The sequence below is a fragment of the Pristiophorus japonicus genome, chromosome 9 (genome assembly GCF_044704955.1).
Source record: "Pristiophorus japonicus isolate sPriJap1 chromosome 9, sPriJap1.hap1, whole genome shotgun sequence".
NCBI lineage: Eukaryota > Metazoa > Chordata > Chondrichthyes > Pristiophoridae > Pristiophorus > Pristiophorus japonicus.
This window is the reverse complement of record NC_091985.1, coordinates 174,124,923-174,144,918: the sequence shown is the minus strand read 5'-3', so window position 1 is coordinate 174,144,918 and position 19,996 is coordinate 174,124,923. Positions and strand designations below refer to the sequence as shown.

The window sequence follows — 19,996 nt, the reverse complement described above, 5'->3', positions numbered from 1 at the left end:
AGTACTCTCACACACAGGCTCAGTGTTCACACACACAGGCTCAGTGCTCTCACACACAGGCTCAGTGTTCACAAACACAGGCTCAGTGCTCTCACACACAGGCTCAGTGTTCACACACACAAGCTCAGTGTTCACACACACAGGCTCAGTGCTCTCACACACAGGCTCAGTGTTCACACACACAGGCTCAGTGTTCACACACACAGGCTCAGTGTTCACACACACAGGCTCAGTGTTCACAAACACAGGCTCAGTGTTCACACACACAGGCTCAGTGTTCACACACACAGGCTCAGTGTTCACACACACAGGCTCAGTGCTCTCACACACAGGCTCAGTGTTCACAAACACAGGCTCAGTGTTCACACACACACAGGCTCAGTGCTCACACACAGGCTCAGTGCTCACACACAGGCTCACTGCTCTAACACACAGGCTCAGTGCTCACACACAGGCTCAGTGCTCTCACACACACAGGCTCAGTGCTCTCACACACACAGGCTCAGTGCTCTCACACACACAGACTCAGTGCTCTCACACACAGGCTCAGTGCTCTCACACACAGGCTCAGTGCTCTCACACACAGGCTCAGTGCTCTCACACACAGACTAAATGCTCACACACACAGGCTCAGTGCTCTCTCACACACAGACTAAATGCTTTCACACACAGGCTCAGTGCTCTCACACACACAGACTAAATGCTCTCACACACAGGCTCAGTGCTCTCACACACAGGCTCAGTGCTCTCACACACACAGACTAAGTGCTCACACACACAGGCTCAGTGCTCTCACACACAGGCTCAGTGCTCTCACACACACAGACTAAATGCTCTCACACACAGGCTCAGTGCTCTCACACACAGGCTCAGTGCTCTCACACACAGGCTCAGTGCTCACACACAGGCTCAGTGTTCACACTGCTCCCACACACAGGCTCAGTGCTCAATACAGGCTCAGTGCTCACACTGCTCCCATACACAGGCTCAGTGCTCACATACAGGCTCAGTGCTCACACTGCTCCCACACACAGGCTCAGTGCTCACACTGCTCCCACATACAGGCTCAGTGCTCTCACACACAGGCTCAGTGCTCACACACAGGCTCAGTGCTCTCACACAGACTCATTGCTCACACACAAGCTCAATGCTCACACACAGGCTCAGTGCTCACAAACAGGCTCAGTGCTCACACACAGGCTCAGTGCTCTCACACAGGCTCAGTGCTCTCACACACCGGCTCAGTGCTCTCACACACAGGCTCAATGCTCACACACACAGGCTCAGTGCTCACACACAGGCTCAGTGCTCTCACACAGGCTCAGTGCTCTCACACACAGGCTCAGTGCTCACACACACAGGCTCAGTGTTCTCACACACAACCTCAATGCTCACACACACAGGCTCAGTGCTCACACATAGGCTCAGTGCTCACACACAGACTCAGTGCTCTCACACACAGACTCAGTGCTCACACACAGACTCAGTGCTCACACACAGACTCAGTGCTCTCACACACAGACTCAGTGCTCTCACACACAGACTCAGTGCTCTCACACACAGACTCAGTGCTCTCACACACAGACTCAGTGCTCTCGCACACAGACTCAGTGCTCACACACAGACTCAGTGCTCACACACAGGCTCAGTGTTCTTACACACAGACTTAGTGCTCACACACAGGCTCAGTGTTCTCACACACAGACTCAGTGCTCACACACAGGCTCAGTGCTCACACACAGGCTCAGACTGCTGCCATTGTGGCTGGGTTTACGAGTGTGGAAAGGAGTTTGCAAGGTGTCACTGCAGTCTAACACTCTGTCCTTCTACATATTACTGCCCCGGGGGAGTGGCAGTGGCTCCGCGGGGCACGAACCTGTTGTCCTCTCTCAGGATGATAGCTTTCGTCCCACCACCCCTTCCACTCCACCAGTGTCCTTGCTTTTGCCTGCCAGCCAGCCAGCCCAGATTGCTGCCATCCAATCCGAGGGGGTGCAGCCTGAAGCCGGGCCTTCTAGGCCCACAGCTGCTCGAGGTCATCCTGCAAGGCCATCTGAAGTCTCCCCCACTGAAAGTCATGTTGCAGCCAATGGTGTAGCACTTCTTAGTGGCACTAGGACAGGCAATAGCACATGGAAGACATCATAGGCGGTCCCTTGAAACGAGGATGACTTGCTTCCACGCCAAAAAAGGACGAGTTCACAGATGTTTCAATAAGGACCCGAACTACATCCTGAAAGGTGGGAGATGCCTGTGCGTGGATTTTTTTAACATGGGGTGACCGTTGCACACCAGCCACCACACGGGCTTGACAGAGCTAGGTTTTGGTCCAGTGGCAAGGATTAACGAAGACAACTGGAGACCAGCTCTGCTGCACGGACCTAGTGCGCACACATATCGCAGTGTGGGCTGGCTCGTGCTGCCCCTGGGCCCCTGGCCCTGAACTCACGCCTCCCCTGGGCCCCATCACGTCCCTCTACAATCTCACGCCGCTCCTTCGCCCTGACCTCACCGCTCCTGCTGTATCTGCCCACGCTCCAGTCACCGACCTGGACCTTGATGACGTCACTCTTCGCTTCCGTCGCTCTCCTGCACCAGCTCGCGCTGCTCCCTGAAGCGGTATGCCTCCATGCTGCTCCCGGGCCGCCGTTCCACTCCCGGGCCGCTGCGCCTCCGCTCCTTTTATGGTCCCGACCTGCCGCTGGTGTTCTCATGCAGGTCGGGGCCTCTGCCCTGCGTGAAGACAGGCACTAAGGGAATGCACAGGGCTGATTGCTTTATTATTGGATGGATAGATGTATGGAGTTGGTTTGGAATGTTTATTTTGTGGAGGCTTTTATTTCAGCATTGCGGCCAAGAGGACGCAGGTGATGGTCAGTAAGAGAGGGAAGGTAAGGTATGGGAGTGTTGGTGAATGGAGAATTAGGGTTGCATTCACTGGGACCGCAGGTGGATGAGTCGATCACGGACAGCCTGGGCAAAAAGGAGCCATCTGGGTCGTCCCCTTCCTTCGACTTCCTCAGCTGGTCGCTGTACGCCCGACAGCAAGGGCTCTGCCCTCATGATGGTGAGGTTGCAAAACATGCAGCAGGCCACGATGAATCTTGGTAAGTGTCCCGTGTGAGTACTGCGGGGTTCCTGCAGAGTGGTCCTGGGTGCAGAACCGTTGTTCAAGGGTGCCAGTGGTCTTATCAGATTCTGTGCATGGCAACATGCTGCCTACATGTGCAAGGGTTATGCAGCGGAATTATGAGCCAGGTGGTCAGTGGATAGCCCTTGTCGCCCAGTAGCCACGCTCTGGTTTGTCTTTCTGGCTCAAAGACTGCTACCAGGCATTTGCCATCATGATGTGCCGAGCGTGGTCGCAATCCAACTGCGCAGTCAGCAAGTGGTAAACTCTGCGGTTGCAGTACGTGTCAGCATTTAGATGCGGTGCCCGCAAAGCCAGGTGCATGCAGTTGACGGTGCCCTACACCACAGGGAAGCCTGCTCCTGGCACACTGCTTTTCTCTGATCAGAGAAAAAATAATGAAGTCCTTCAGGCATAACGAGCTTTTGTCACTTCTCTTATGCAGCAGTGGATGGCGAACTGGGAGATGTTATAGATGTCGCCTGCTCCAGTCTGGAGGACGCTGACACGAAGAAATTCAGGGTCAGGGTCACCTTCACAGCCACTGGCAGCACTGTCCTTGCCCTGGAGGGAGGCTGCAGGTCTGGTTGCAAGAGGTGTCAGAGTTCTGTGAGCACCTCCTTCGTAAAGCGCAGATACCTCACACACTGCTCCTGGCTCAGGCGGAAGGAAGAGAATTGCTTTTGGAAGATCCTAGGTGGGTAAGGCCTCCTGCTGAGAGCCCTTGTACCCCTCCTCCCTCCTTCTGCGAGCAACTTGTTCTTTCGCTGCCTCTGCTCCATCTCTCCGTCATGTTGCAGGCCATGGGGGATGACAAATAGAGCACCCATGACTGGGAGCAAGTGGTCGGACCAGAACCCTTAAAGTCAGAACCTCCAGTGTTGAAGCGCTAGAGTCAAATCAGCGTTGTGCCATGAAGAATTGTACCATTCCCCCAACAGAAAGTAAACAGGCAAGCAGATAGATGTAGCAGTATAGGAGAGTTCCTCTATATGTAATTCTGTGCATGGTACAGTAATGTGTAAAGTTACCAGAGTGGTATTTTGCTGGACACATAGAACCTGTAAAATAGTCTCCCAATCCTCAGTGTGGGACCCTCACAGAGCCAAACAAACCCATCACGTCCCACAATACCCTGGGCAATACAAACTTTAGTTCTTTTTAAGAAAATAACACATTCTAGCTTCCACAATTTTCATGTTATTCTTTCTCTCAATCTCCGAGTTGTCCAAGTGCCAAGCTGAAAACTATTCAAAGATGATTCTCTTCCTTTCTTTAGCTCAGTTTTCTCCCTTCTCTCAAAGGCTATAGTGATGCAAGGCAATGAACAGAACGCAAATCTGTTTCCCAGCAAGCAGTCTCACAAAAAGTACAACAAACGCTTCGACTGCAGCCCACAACCAATCAAAACTGATCTTACAATCCTCCCACATGACCAGCTCAGTGGTCAACAGGTGACCAAGTTTCAGTTACCCACATGATCACTTGTTGTCAATTTCCATTCACTTATGGCAAAAACACAAGAGGCTCGCTGACAATAACAGCAAATCACAGATTCAGAAAAGGAAAAATCGAATCCATCTCATTTCCACAAACTTTAGAAATCTCTGTGAAAAGAGACAAAGGAAAATTCAGGCATATTTATTCTACATATTTCATTTGCCATTCATCTCCAAAAACCAGGACCATTTCTTTGCCTCCTGGAGTCACAGTTGGGCCGTACACACCAGACCCCATGGCAGGAGCATTATACTCTATTCACATCCTCTTGTCTCAATAAATTATGGGTACAAGAGCAGAGTGGTTATGGTAGGCCTGGCCTAATGATCTGTAGATGTGAGTTCAACTCCCACGATAGCAGCTGGGGAATTTAAATTCAATGAAATAAATTCAATTAAATAAATCTGGATCAGTAGTATCAGTAAGGGTGACAATGAAACTACTGGATTTTTGTTAAAAAAAAATATCTGGTTCACTAATGTCCTTCAGGGAAGGAAATCTGCTGCCCTTACCCGGTCTGGCCTATATGTGACTCCAGACCCACAGCAACGTGGTTTATTGTGCGCTGAAATAGCTTAGCAAGCCACTCAGCGGCTCACCACCACCTTCTCAAAGACAATTAGGGATGGGCAATAAATGCTGGCCTTGCTGGCGATGACCACACCACGTGAGCGAATAAAAAAAAAAGAATTGAGAAAAAATGTGAACAAAAAAGACTTAAAGAAAAGAAAGTACCAAGATGGACAACCAGCTCCCCCAGACAGCAAACATTTGCTCAATTAGTGCAGACTTGTCTCCTACCCTTACTTACACTTCTACTGCATAATTAAAAAGGTCAGAATTAACGAAGCCGAGTTGAATAAAGTTCAAGAAATCCCCAGTCACTGTTTATTTCTATGACATCTGAGATCTGAATGTCAGATAGGCATTATTAGAGCTATGAACCACAGAGTTGGCAGCCTCCCAGAATCAAAAGAAAAAACCAAGGGGGACCTACCTGCAGTGTGAAGTTGTTCCTCAGTTCCTTTCCAGCAAAGATCACGCACAACTGGTCAATTGGAACCCCTTGTCTCTGAGCAACGGCCTCCTTGAGCTGGAAGACGCTGGCGTTTGCATCAACCTCCACTGGGAATCCATGGCTTGAATTGAACCTGACAAACACTGACCCAAAACACCAAATTAACACTTCATTAATCAATACAAATGGAGAGCACATCGGTTATGATTCAATGAGCACCATTAGACAACTTTTTACAAGTTTTCAAAGCATAATATACCAACGAGATAAAATTAACTAAAGGGTTTAATTATGTGACCTGCTCGGTGGCATCATAACAGGACATGATGCCCCTCTACTGGACAAACTGATAATCTCAACACTCCTTGTAACCCCTCCACATGCCCTCTATGAGCTTAACCTAGTAGTTGCACTCAATAGTAATTTCCATCCAAGACCTGATCAACATTTCCGCTAAACAGTGCTAACTTAAGTCAGCAACTGGTTACACAATACTACCCACAGGATAAAAATGAAAATGTAATTTTATTAAATCTAACTAGCTCAACAAGTTAAATTTTAAAAGCCACAAATATACAGTATAGAATAATGGAGAAAAACTGCAACTGCTGACAAAATTAAATAAAATATACCTGCAAAGGACCATGAAGGTTAGTTTGGTTTAATGTTGTGCTTGAAGAACCAGAAACAATTTATGCACATGCACAAACTACAAGCTTTTAGCAATATTTACAGTTGTTTTAAATAAATTTAAAAGATTGAATTTTTTACTTTGAAGTATTCAGGAAAAACTTATTTACTTTGAAGTATTTTGCTTTTTTAAAAGATTTAACACCTGTCAAGTAAATATATCAATTTATCATAAGAATTATCAGCCCCTTCACAATAAGTATCCTGATAACCAACAATGCCCTAATAGAGTATGTGTATAAAACTATGGGGCGCAAATCTTTATCAAGTTCTGCAAGTAACAGGACTTTTCGAAACTAAAGGCTATGGAAAGTCCCATGTTCCTTCTCAAAATGTGTATTTGCAATAGCCTAATTCATTTTGATTCTCTGATACATTTTCATACGCTCAGGTATAAGGGGTTTTCAAACTCACAACTCAAATTTTGGGTGCTACTTTTCCACTTGCTACTTTAAATCCTTAACAATTTGCTGCAATAGGATTGAATCTTTTAACAAAATCTCAGAGGGTTTCTGTGTCTGAGCATCTGATTCTGTCTTCCATTTGAGATGTGGTGTGTGGGTTGATTTGAAATTTCCAGAGTTTGTCAGCTTGAGTTTCCTTAAAGGCTGTTTCTGTCACATTCATGGCATCTGTGTGACAGCCAGTGATAGCTCTTTCACAATTACAGACAAGGAAGCTGAGCATTCACTGACAAACAAGAGCACGACAGAAATAGCACAAAGTTGCACTTCAAGACAGAGAGAAACAGGGGTGGCGGAGTGATACTGTGCATCGGGATGCCATTGCACAGTGCCAGGGAGAGGGAGCTGAGTGGGGGAGCCAGCAGGTTTGATTCTTGGACTTCTGATCTCAACCGTGTTGCTGTGAGGAGGCCCAGAGTGAAGACCCAAAGAGGAGAGGGGAAAAACAGATGGAGAGTTGCCAGTGGGCTGCTCTCGTGTAAAAGAAAAATAAACAAAAAGAGGATGAAATTAGAAAAGAAAAAAGCAATTTAATTGCATGAAGACACTGAAAAATGAAAACAGGGACCAAAGCCTAAGACAAGTAAGAAATAAAGGAATTAAGAATGTATTTGCTTCATGGGTTCTTTGCTTAAGAATTCATAGCAACACATTGCCATTAAGAACGAGTTGGTTTATTAGCAAAGGTTTAACAATCACACTACACATTACCAGTTCATCCACCAGGCTCACAACCACCTGCCCCATCGTGGATCACCGAACCCAACTGGCTGGGGTTTTATTGAGTCTTGTGAACATCATGTGACTGGCTAAGCCACTCACAATGCAACAGCTCTACAACTATTTTGAGCATAACTTTAAATCAAGCGCCCCCTTTTGGTAAGGGCACCAGAACCCACAAATTTCCGAAAAAAACTTTAAAGGAAACATAAATCAAATAAAAACTTGGTTGCCGGGGGTGATGATGCACTCCAGTCCCTCCGGCGCCCACCTCTCGCGGAAGGCCGCGAACGTACCGGTAGACACCGCATGCTCTATCCCTAGGGACACCCTGGCTCGGATGTAACCGCAGAAGAGAGGCAGGCAGTCGGGCTGAATGACCCCCTTGACCGCCCACTGCCTGGACTGGTTAATGGCCACTTTGGCCATGCCCAGGAGCAGTCCTACGAGGAGACCTTCTGACCTGCCCACTCCCCTCTGCACAGGGTGCCCAAAGATCAGGGGCGTGGGACTGAAGTGCAACCAGGATTTGAGGAGCAGCCCCTTCAAATATTGGAACAGGGGCTGCAGCCTCACACACTGAACATATACGTGGAACACAGACTCTTCTAGACCGCAGAAATTGCAGGCGGCCTGGGAGTCCATGAACCGACTTAAAAACTTTTTGCACGGGACTGCTCCGTGCAACACCCTCCAGGCCAAGCCCCCGATAAATAGTGGGAGGATTCCCGTGTAGAGTGCACTCCATTGGGGACCCCCCGCCTCCTCCGGATGGCAAAAGGGTGCGCCATGGCGTGTCCGGACGGCAGACGAGGATGGCAAAGTGGAGAGTGTGCAAGAGCAGCCCGTACAGGAATCCCCTCCGCGCAGAACTGAAAGGCACGGAGGGGATTTCCTGGAGGAGGCTCAAGTTGTGAGGCGCCGGCTCCCAAGGCAGGTTTCGGGGCTTGGCACCGAAGAGGAATTCCGAACGGACGGGGATCGGTTCTGATTTTAGCGACTCGATGGCATTGGTCGCGCGCCAGACGTCAACCCAGGAAAAGCGCCATGCCAGCTCCTCTGGCGTCATACAGCCCACTCCTCAGCCATCCAGATCCCTGACCCTGGTCACCTTGCAAAAAACAGCCCTCTTATCCGCCTGCCACTGAAAACCATGGTTCCTGAGCAGCGGCTCCCGAAGGACAGCCGCCACTCCAGAAGGGGGAGAACTGCGCTTGCAGGTAACCTTGTTCCAGACCTTGATGAGTTCCTGGTAAAAGACAGGCAGCCCCCGCATGGAGGCCCGGATGCCTCCCAGGTTTCAACAGCTCTACAACTATTTTTTTGCAAACAATAATCAAGTGCCCCCTGATTAAAGGGGAGGCACTAAAACCAACAAATTAAACAAATCAATCTTTTAACAGTAAACTTGGTTCAAATTAAAATTTGGTTGCCGGGGGGATAGTGCACTTCAGTCCCTCCGGCGCCCACCTCTCGTGGAAGTCCGCGAGCGTACCGGTGGACACCGCGTGTTCCATCTCCAGGGACACCCTGGCTCGGATGTAACCACGGAAGAGAGGCAGGCAGTTGGGCTGAACGACCCCCTCGACCGCCCGCTGCCCGGACCAGCTGATGGCCCCCTTGGCCGTGCCCAGGATCAGACCTACAAGGCGGCCTTCCGACCTACCCGCTCCCCTCCGCACAGGGTGCCCAAAGATCAGGAGTGTGGGACTGAAGTGCAACCAGAAATTGAGGAGCAGCCCCTTCAAATAATGGAAGAGGGACTGCAACCTCATACACTCAACATAAACATGGAACACGGACTCCTCTAGACCGCAGAAATTACAGACGGCCCTGGAGTCCGTGAACCGACTTAAAAACCGATTGCACGGGACTGCTCCATGCAACATCCTCCAGGCCAAGTCCCCAATAAATAGTGGGAGGATTCCCGCATAGAGAGCCCTCCATTGGGGACCCCCACCCTCCCCTGGACGGCAAGGTGGTGCACCATGGCGTGTCCGCCAACAGCTCTAGAAACCTGTGAGCATGCTCACAGGTGCATACATTGCAAGAATACAAAAGGAAATGACGTGGTGGTGCACTTCGCTGGAAGACCTAATGTGAAGCCTCAGTCCTCCAAATGACTAAGATTTAGATCTCAGCAATATTGCTATGTGCAGTCGTGAGCAGAAGCCTTGTGCTTTCTCAGAGAGGGAGGAACAATCAGAGGGAGAACCAGCCACAGGTTCCTCTTGTGCATCCGCCCGTCACGTGTTTTGAACCTTGAGGTACAGGCTACCTTCTTCCCACTCTCAGCTGAGAACACAATGAGCCAAGATGTTTCGCTATATGGGGGCTACCCAACTTAGATAAAGGGGAGAGATAACTTGGAAAAGTATTATATCTAAAAGAGAGTTTTTTTTAAAATCTCTAAGTAGAGAGAGGATGTACGTGAAGTAACTTTTATTGAGTTGCAATACTCTGCCTTGTCTATTCCAAAAATGGGCGCACAGTATTTGTAGGTAGGCTTTATTGAGAGGGAAACTGCATTATTGGCACCTTCATATCAATGTCAACCAAATCGTTGGTATTTAGTATCAGAACTCTTGGTCACATCCAGCATATAATAAAACTAATCTTACATCAGTAACTTTAATATCAGTAATTTCCAGGTATTAGGAAAGTTTTATGTACACAAGTTTCAAACCTTAATTAACAGTTTAGTGTCAAAGTTTTAAGGACTTGTCAACAATCCATAATTTTATAAATCTCTTCTATGCCTGTTCAGTGAGAAGTGAGACAGCAATATTATCATAATTCTGCTAGTGGACCACAAAAAAAACATTTACTTCAATAAATGATCACTTCTTGCTCAATAAGATTAGGGATTATATTATAAATTGATCAGCTGGATATGGTTATAATGTGCTATGTGCTGCACAATATTTTGGGGACAATTGTATTGATTTCAACTGGTTTTATAGTACCAAACAATATTACATTGCATTCTATCTGAATATAACCATTCAACATTTTGTATCTCCATCGCAGCTTTTAATGCAGAAATCCTAACAGTTAGTAAGCAAAACCTTATGGGCCAGAAATTGAGGCGAAATACAGTGGCGAAGGGCAAATACACAGCATCAGAGTGGTGAGGTTCAAGGTTCCCCAGATATTGGGTCTCGTACCTCATTGTAATAGCACGTGGCACAAAAGCCCGCTGCCGAGGGCGGGGGAATAATGGGGCGGTTGTGGGCATCGCAGTGGCTCTCAGGTAAGTGGGTCCAGGGATCAGGTCAGGTATGGGGTAGTGAGACAACATGGGGTCAGGGAGAGCTTGAGATTGGCTCGGGGGGGCGATCTCGGGGCAAGGAGGGAGGGCAATGGGGAGATTGGGACGTTGAGCATCACAAGAAAACTGGTATTAGGAGGGCCCAGGGAGTGCCATTGAACCCAGAGCTCTTGATGTTGTATTTATTTTTCATCTCTTGCAGTTGTCACGCCGTGAAGATCATGTCAAACAAACACAATGGCCCTGAAATCCCAGTCCTCTGCTTCCTGCGGGCGCTCAACAGAAAATGGCTAAAAAGATGCGCGCCTACTTGTTCCTGCAATGTGCTCCCACCAGCGATCCCGGTCCTGACGCCTCCACTCCCTGTGTATGGGAGCGCGTGCACGTCGGGACGGACGTATGCTGGAGCTGCAGTCACGTGTCACTGGGCAGCCAATCCAGGTAAAGTATTTTCTCATTCCGAATAATGGGAACTCCGTTAGTAGGAATACTCGTTATTATGATTGAGAACCCCAACACCAAAACACCAATAAAAAAAAGGAAAAAAATCACATATTTAACATTAATTTAAAATAAAGTTAATAAATGTCTTAGAAAAATTATATATTTTCCCGATTTTTAAAAAGTTTTTTAATTATGGTTTGAAATAAACTTACTTTAGTGGGCAGGGTTTTTCAACATTAAAATGTGTTTTTAAAATGTTATTTTTTTATGTTTTTTGCATGTTTTAAAACTCTTACGCAGGCAAAAGCAAAAGACAGAAAGGAGATGAAGAAAAGTGGAGGGCAGAGAAACCCAAGGCAAAGAACAAAAAGGGCCATTGTACAGCAAAATTCTAAAAGGACAAAGGGTGTTAAAAAAACAAGCCTGAAGGCTTTGTGTCTTAATGCAAGGAGTATCCGCAATAAGGTGGATGAATTAACTGTGCAAATAGATGTTAACAAATATGATGTGATTGGGATTACAGAGACGTGGCTCCAGGATGATCAGGGCTGGGAACTCAACATCCAGGGGTATTCAACATTCAGGAAGGATAGAATAAAAGGAAAAGGAGGTGGAGTAGCATTGCTGGTTAAGGAGGAGATTAATGCAATAGTTAGGAAGGACATTAGCTTGGATGATGTGGAATCTATATGGGTAGAGCTGCAGAACACCAAAGGGCAAAAAACGTTAGTGGGATTTGTGTACAGACCTCCAAACAGCAGTAGTGATGTTGGGGAGGGCATCAAACAGGAAATTAGGGGTGCATGCAATCAAGGTGCAGCAGTTATAATGGGTGACTTTAATATGCACATAGATTGGGCTAACCAAACTGGAAGCAATACGGTGGAGGAGGATTTCCTGGAGTGCATAAGGGATGGTTATCTAGACCAATATGTCGAGGAACCAACTAGGGGGGAGGCCATCTTAGACTGGGTGTTGTGTAATGAGAGAGGATTAATTAGCAATCTCGTTGTGCGAGGCCCCTTGGGGAAGAATGACCATAATATGGTGGAATTCTGCATTAGGATGGAGAATGAAACAGTTAATTCAGAGACCATGGTCCAGAACTTAAAGAAGGCTAACTTTGAAGGTATGAGGCGTGAATTGGCTAGGATAAATTGGCGAATGATACTTAAGGGGTTGACTGTGGATGGGCAATGGCAGACATTTAAAGACAACAATTCCTGTCTGGCGTAAAAATAAAAAAGGGAAGGTGGCTCAACCGTGGCTATCAAGGGAAATCAGGGATAGTATTAAAGCCAAGGAAGTGGCATACAAATTGGCCAGAAATAGCAGCGAACCCAGGGACTGGGAGAAATTTAGAACTCAGCAGAGGAGGACAAAAGGTTTGATTAGGGCAGGGAAAATGGAGTACGAGAAGAAGCTTGCAGGGAACATCAAGATGGATTGCAAAAGTTTCTATAGATATGTAAAGAGAAAAAGGTTAGTAAAGACAAACGTAGGTCCCCTGCAGTCAGAATCAGGGGAAGTCATAACGGGGAACAAAGAAATGGCGGACCAATTGAACAAGTACTTTGGTTCGGTATTCACTAAGGAGGACACAAACAACCTTCCGGATATAAAATGGGTCAGTGGGGTCTAGTAAGGAGAAGGAACTGAGGGAAATCTTTATTAGTCGGGAAATTGTGTTGGGGAAATTGATGGGATTGAAGGCCGATAAATCCCCAGGGCCTGATGGACTGCATCCCAGAGTACTTAAGGAGGTGGCCTTGGAAATAGTGGATGCATTGACAGTCATTTTCCAACATTCCATTGACTCTGGATCAGTTCCTATGGAGTGGAGGGTAGCCAATGTAACCCCACTTTTTAAAAAAGGAGGGAGAGAGATAACAGGGAATTATAGACCAGTCAGCCTGACATCGGTAGTGGGTAAAATGATGGAATCAATTATTAAGGATGTCATAGCAGTGCATTTGGAAAGAGGTGACATGATAGGTCCAAGTCAGCATGGATTTGTGAAAGGGAAATCATGCTTGACAAATCTTCTGGAATTTTTTGAGGATGTTTCCAGTAGAGTGGACAAGGGAGAACCAGTTGATATGATATATTTGGACTTTCAGAAGGCTTTCGACAAGGTCCCACACAAGAGATTAATGTGCAAAGTTAAAGCACATGGGATTGGGGGTAGTGTGCTGACATGGATTGAGAAATGGTTGTCAGACAGGAAGCAAAGAGTAGGAGTAAATGGGGACTTTTCAGAATGGCAGGCAGTGACTAGTGGGGTACCGCAAGGTTCTGTGCTGGGGCCCCAGCTGTTTACACTGTACATTAATGATTTAGACAAGGGGATTAAATGTAGTATCTCCAAATTTGCGGATGACACGAAGTTGGGTGGCAGTGTGAGCTGCGAGGAGGATGCTATGAGGCTGCAGAGTGACTTGGATAGGTTAGGTGAGTGGGCAAATGCATGGCAGATGAAGTACAATGTGGATAAATGTGAGGTTATCTACTTTGGTGGTAAAAACAGAGAGACAGATTATTATCTGAATGGTGACAGATTAGGAAAAGGGGAGGTGCAAAGAGACCTGGGTGTCATAGTACATCAGTCATTGAAGGTTGGCATGCAGGTACAGCGGTTAAGAAAGCAAATGGCATGTTGGCCTTCATAGCGAGGGGATTTGAGTACAGGGGCAGGGAGGTGTTGCTACAGTTGTACAGAGCATTGGTGAGGCCACACCTGGAGTATTGTGTACAGTTTTGGTCTCCTAACCTGAGGAAGGACATTCTTGCTATTGAGGGAGTGCAGCGAAAGTTCACCAGACTGATTCCCGGGATGGCGGGACTTACATATCAAGAAAGACTGGATCAACTGGGTTTGTATTCACTGGAGTTCAGAAGAATGAGAGGGGATCTCATAGAAATGTTTAAAATTCTGACGGGTTTAGACAGGTTAGATGCAGGAAGAATGTTCCCAATGTTGGGGGAATCCAGAACCAGGGGTCACAGTCTAAGGATAAGGGGTAAGCCATTTAGGATCGAGATGAGGAGAAACTTCTTCACCCAGAGAGTGGTGAACCTGTGGAATTCTCTACCACAGAAAGTTGTTGAGGCCAATTCACTAAATATATTCAAAAAGGAGTTAGATGAAGTCCTTACTACTAGGGGGATCAAGGGGTATGGCGAGAAACCAGGAATGAGGTACTGAAGTTGCATGTTCAGCCGTGAACTCATTGAATGGCGGTGCAGGCTAGAAGGGCCGAATGGCCTACTCCTGCACCTATTTTCTGTGTTTCTATGTTTTTAAAAGTAGACTATGCACCTGCTTTTACCAGGCGCAAGCGTTTTCAGGACATTTGCTGGGCAAGAGATGGGCAAATACCGCAATCTTGCCCTTGTGAATGTCCTGCCTGGAAATACGAAGGATCTGTCAAGTCAGAGCTTGACAGATCGGAAAAGCTGGTTTTCGGCACATGCGCATTGCCTTCCTGGGTCCGTTCACATTCTGTACAGACCCGGGGAGGCTGGGATTTCAGGGTCCTTAATGAATACATGGTGCTGAGAACAGATCAGGCCTAATTGGACAGGTACTTAGCAACACAACGTGTGGTATTAATTCCAATGGTGTCCACACTGCACTGTCTTTACTCATCATTGATCAGACTACAAATTTCAGAGCGCTAATGTGGACAATGTCTTGCTTTATAAGGAAAACTATTTTGGTATCATTTTCAATGTCAGTATCAAATCTCAAAATGGCAGTGATTCCAGCACACCAAAGGGGAGAAATTGTCCCCGTGCTGGGTTTGGGGCAAATAATTTGAATGAAGAAAAAGCTTAGTGCCCTAACCCTAACCCTGATCTTATTGAATGGCGGAGCAGACCCGAGGGCCCATATGGCCTACTCCTGAACCTATTTCTTATGTTCTTATTCCATGGTCTTTAAGAAGCACTATATGTTAATTACCATACTTGGTGATAGTTCTAACATTAGCCAGACTTAAAGATATAATTTTTTTTTAAAAGCTTTAAAATTAATTTCAAGTGGAGTAGCTGTTTTTGCCACAAGTGTATATATTGAGCATGGTTCAGCTACACATTCATCCTCGCCTTCAGCCCATCTTCATTGCAGGCACCTTTACTTTACTAGCAGAGAGCAACGCTCAGAGGGGCGGAAACTCCCCTCCTGTGTGCCTCCCGTTCGCGGAGCGGCACACCCCTTAAAAGGAAGGGGAGGGGCATTGAAAGGCGTCAGCACTAGGTGGAGAAGCTGTGTAGCGCTGTCGATCGCGCCCAAGTAGCGCCCAACTGCCCAACAGGGAGTGGAAGCCACGACATTGCGTTGCACTTCCTGTGAGGAGCAGTAACTCCAATTTCAGGGTCAGGGCGGGACTTCTGCACCGGGCGCAGGAAGTCACTCCCCGACAGGGTTACCGCCCCCAAACGGGGTACGAGGGAATTTCGCCGCCAGAGTATCCATGCACCACTCCCCCCTCCCCACAGTAGTTGGTGCCACCACTCCAAATCAAGGCCAGTTTCTTCAGCTGGACTAGGGCTTTGCATATGTCTGTGATTTTCACAATTGCACTTGTGTGAACGCTTGGGAAGATTTTGCAGGTGGAGAGGGCAGGGGATCCTGGAGCAGCAGAGGCCTAAAGTCCCAGTGTGGGTCCCAGAGAAACCACTCGTGCTCCTTTTAACCCCAGAAAGATAAGTTTTGTAATTAGCTTTTGGAATCTCCTCTTCTGTTCCGGTAGGTTTTACCAGTTGGGCCATCCATAGTGGATGCTCCTGGTCAGTAGGCCATTAAAATTGCTCCCGGGTCCTATCTGAGCTAGAGGACATCGATTTTTATATATTTATAAAGCTTCCTGAATGAAGCACTCACCTCACCCACCTGGTGGTAAAACGGTGTCAGCTGTGGCTCAGTGGGTAGCACCCTTGCCTCTGAGTCAGAAGGTTGTGGGTTCAAGTCCCACTCCAGAGACTGGAGCACATAAATCTAGGCTTACACCCCAGTGCAGTACTGAGGGTGTACAGCACTGTCGGAGGTGTCGTCTTTCAGATGAGACGTTAAACCGAGACTGTGTCTGCTCTCTCAAGTGGATGTAAAAGATCCCATAGCACTATTTCAAAGAAGAGCAGAGGAGTTATCTCTGGTGTCCTGGCCAATATTTATCCCTCAATCAACATAACAAAAAAACAGATTATCTGGTCATTATCACATTGCTGTTTGTGGGAGTTTGCTGTGTGCAAATTGGCTGCTGTGTTTCCCACATTACAACAGTGACTACACTCCAAAAGTACGTCATTGGCTGTAAAGCGTTTTGAGAAGTCCAGTGGTCGTGAAAGGCGCTATATAAATCCAAGTCTTTCTTTAAAACAGTCACTGGGCAATAGCTGAGCAGCAAAAAAAGTCTCATGGTTTTAGCCTGAAGTACTGCACATGAAAATAAAATGAAAACCCGATTTATTATATAGGTCAAAAACATTTTGGGTTACTGACCCATGAATATAAGGTGGCTGGTCTTGATATCAATGTCACTGGTCCAAATGCTTTAAAGAAAAGTACATCTTTCTCATCTGGCTTTTTGGATTGTTTATTTCGAGGTGATTTTCCGTTTACTTATTTATTTTCTTCCATCCCTTTTAAAACATCTTTTTTCCTGATTAATACTTTAAAATGGAACGAGGCAATCCTACCCATTACAGAGTTACAAACAGACTGAAGAAAATACTCTCCCCTCTCGGTCTGTCTCTTTCACCTGTCTCCACTAGTCGCTTTTGTTTGAAACCTGATGGACTTTTAGAGCTTGAATATTGCAGCAAATTCCACACTGAACAACCTTTCGATAACAACTTGCTTCTCTGGGGAAAAAAATGTATTTAAAAAAAAAATGTCTCCAACAGTTATTAAATTGCTGTCCGCAGTAAAGCTGCTCTTCAAAATAAGACCACAAACATTTCCGTCTGGTCCAATTTAGTACAGTGATAATTGATAGCTATCCTCACAGATACAGCAACACGTTTCCCCAGTTCATGACACAAGTCATTTGCAGACTTCTGTTTAACCATTTTTTTTCTGCCAAACTATAATCTTGTGATTTTTTTTTTAGCTTCATGAGCGAACAGCATTTCAGAAACTATAATTCTGATTCTGCAGAGCGTAATGCAGATGTTCGAGATGCCTTGCATTTCAAAGGGAAATTTAACTTTCATTTTGAATCAAGATACTGATGAGACAATTGCCTTTTTGCAAACATTAAACTGTGTAAAAATGCCATGTAAAATCTTTACCTTATGTGTAAAGTATCCAAATCAAAACTGTCTGTTCACTTTCTCTCATCTGAGCTTGACTCCACGTCCTTTTGTTTTAGTTACACATATCGCTAGCTCTTAATGGCCCTGAATTTACGGTCAGAGGCATACCTCCAGAGTAAGCGTCCGACCCGCAAAAGATCTAGGGGCTGAAATTGCCCCTTTTTTTAAGAACAGTTACCAGCAAAGAGGAGGCCGAGACTCTGCCTTTGACGTGAGTGTCCTCGACTCCATCCCGCACCATGCTACCCACCATCATCTCAGCAAAACCCCAGCCCTGCATGAGGTAGAAAAGGCCATCCGTCAGCAAAAGAACAACAAGGCATCAGGAGCAAATGGAATCCCCGCCGAAGCACTACAGTATGGCAGAGAAGCACTATTGGCACGAATGTATGACCTCGTCTCCCTTATCTGGAAGGAGGAGTGCATGCCTGGAGATCTCAGATATGCTGCAATCATGACTGTCATGTATGTGCATGCTGTTTGCAGCCACCAGATAGTGTCACTGTTGGAGGCCACAGAGCAGCACGCACATGGTGCTGCTCTGGTATAAAAGGCCAGCCATTTTGTGAGTCAGGCAGGTTGTACCTTGTTCAGTTAAACAGTACTCAGTTTGTACCTTTATTGCATACATAACATTTGGCGACGAGAATACAAGAATCTTTGCAAAATGAGTACGATTGGATTTTTAGAGCAATTCGTGGAGGGAGAAGATTGGACAGACTTTGCGAGTTATTTGAACCAACTTCGTGGCCAACAAAATGAAGGGGGTCGACGATGCAGATCGACGCCGGGCCGTGTTCCTCACTGTGTGCGGCTCAAAGATCTACAGTCTGATCAAGAATCTACTCATACCGAGTGATCCAACAGAGAAAACGTACGAGGAGTTGTGTACATTGGTACGGGAGCACCTCAAGCCAGATGACGGTATCATCATCTTGAGATACGGGTTTTATACACACGTTCGATCGGAGGGCCAGAGCGCGGCGGAATTCGTTGCCGACCTGAGACGTCTAGCGGGACCGTGCAAGTTCAGGACGGTGTTGGCAGACATGCTGCAGGACTTCTTTGTTATCGGTATCAACCACGAAGTGATCCTGCATAAACTACTGGCGGTGGAGGAGTTGGATTTAAAAAGGGCCATCCAGATCGCTCAATCGTGTATGACGACGGACAGGAGTTTAAAGCAAATATCAGTGAAGAACCGAACCTCGACAAGTTCTGTAAATGTGATCGATTTGGCGTTCGGCAGAGGCACATGGCAGGGCCTATCTGGCTGCATTCACAAAACCTGTGGCTGCCCAAAGTCCACCAGCGGGAATGTATCCGACTTCTCCGTGTTGGCATTGTGGGGGAAATCATCGGCACTTGCAGTGCCGATTTAAGCAATATAGTTTCAAAGGCTGTCTGAGAGTGGAGCATCTCCAGCGCAAGTGTCCGCAGATGAGTAAGCGTGCTGCGACACACCACGTCGAGGATGAGAGTCAGACTAGCGCAGATCCGGATACGCAATCCGCCATCGGTAGTGGAGAAAATGTTGGAATCAATGATTAAAGATGTAATAGCAGCGCATTTGGAAAGCAGCGACAGGATCGGTCCAAGTCAGCATGGATTTATGAACGGGAAATCATGCTTGACAAAACTTGTAGAATTTTTTGAGGATGCAACGAGTAGTTTGGACAAGGGAGAACCAGTGGATGTGGTGTATTTGGACTTTCAAAAGGCTTTTGAAAAGGTCCTACACAAGAGATTAGTGTGCAAAATTAAAGCACATGGTATTCAGGGTAATGTATTGACGTGGATAGAGAACTGGTTGGCAGACAGGAAGCAAAGCGTAGGAATAAACGGGTCCTCTTCAGAATGGCAGGAAGATACTAGTGCGATACCGCAAGGTTCAGTGCTGGGACCCCAGCTATTTACAATATATATTAATGATTTAGACGAAGGAATTGAATGTAATATCTCCAAGTTTGCAGATGACACTAAGCTGGGTGGCAGTGTGAGCTGTGAGGAGGATGCTAAGAGGCTGCAGAGTGACTTGGACAGGTTAGGTGAGTGGGCAAATGCATGGCAGATGCAGTATAATGTGGATAAATGTGAGGTTATTCACTTTGGTGGCAAAAAAAGGAAGACAGAATATTATCTGAATGGTGATAGATTAGGAAAAGGCGTGATGTCATGGTACATCAGTCATTGAAAGTTGGCATGCAGGTACAGCAGGTGGTGAAGAAGACAAATGTCATGTTGGCCTTCATAGTGGGAGGATTTGAGTATAGGAGCAGGGAGGTCTTACTGCAGTTGTACAGGGCCTTGGTGAGGCCACACATTGAATATTATGTTCAGTTTTAGGCTCCTAATCTGAGGAAGGACATTCTTGCTATTGAGGGAATGCAGCAAAGGTTCACCAGACTGATTCCCGGGAAGGCAGGACTGACATATGAAGA

General features: G+C 46.7%; 1 protein-coding gene across 2 annotated transcripts in view; it reads right to left on the bottom strand.

Moving 5' to 3' along the window:
• The window catches only part of prkn (parkin RBR E3 ubiquitin protein ligase), a 1,745,947-nt gene that overhangs the window by 1,462,646 nt on the left and 263,305 nt on the right, over positions 1–19,996 (bottom strand). For both annotated transcript variants that reach the window (XM_070890152.1, XM_070890153.1), the window contains exon 2: positions 5,628–5,791. In XM_070890152.1, the coding sequence (XP_070746253.1) occupies positions 5,628–5,791 (164 nt within the window). The remainder of the gene's footprint in view (positions 1–5,627; positions 5,792–19,996) is intronic.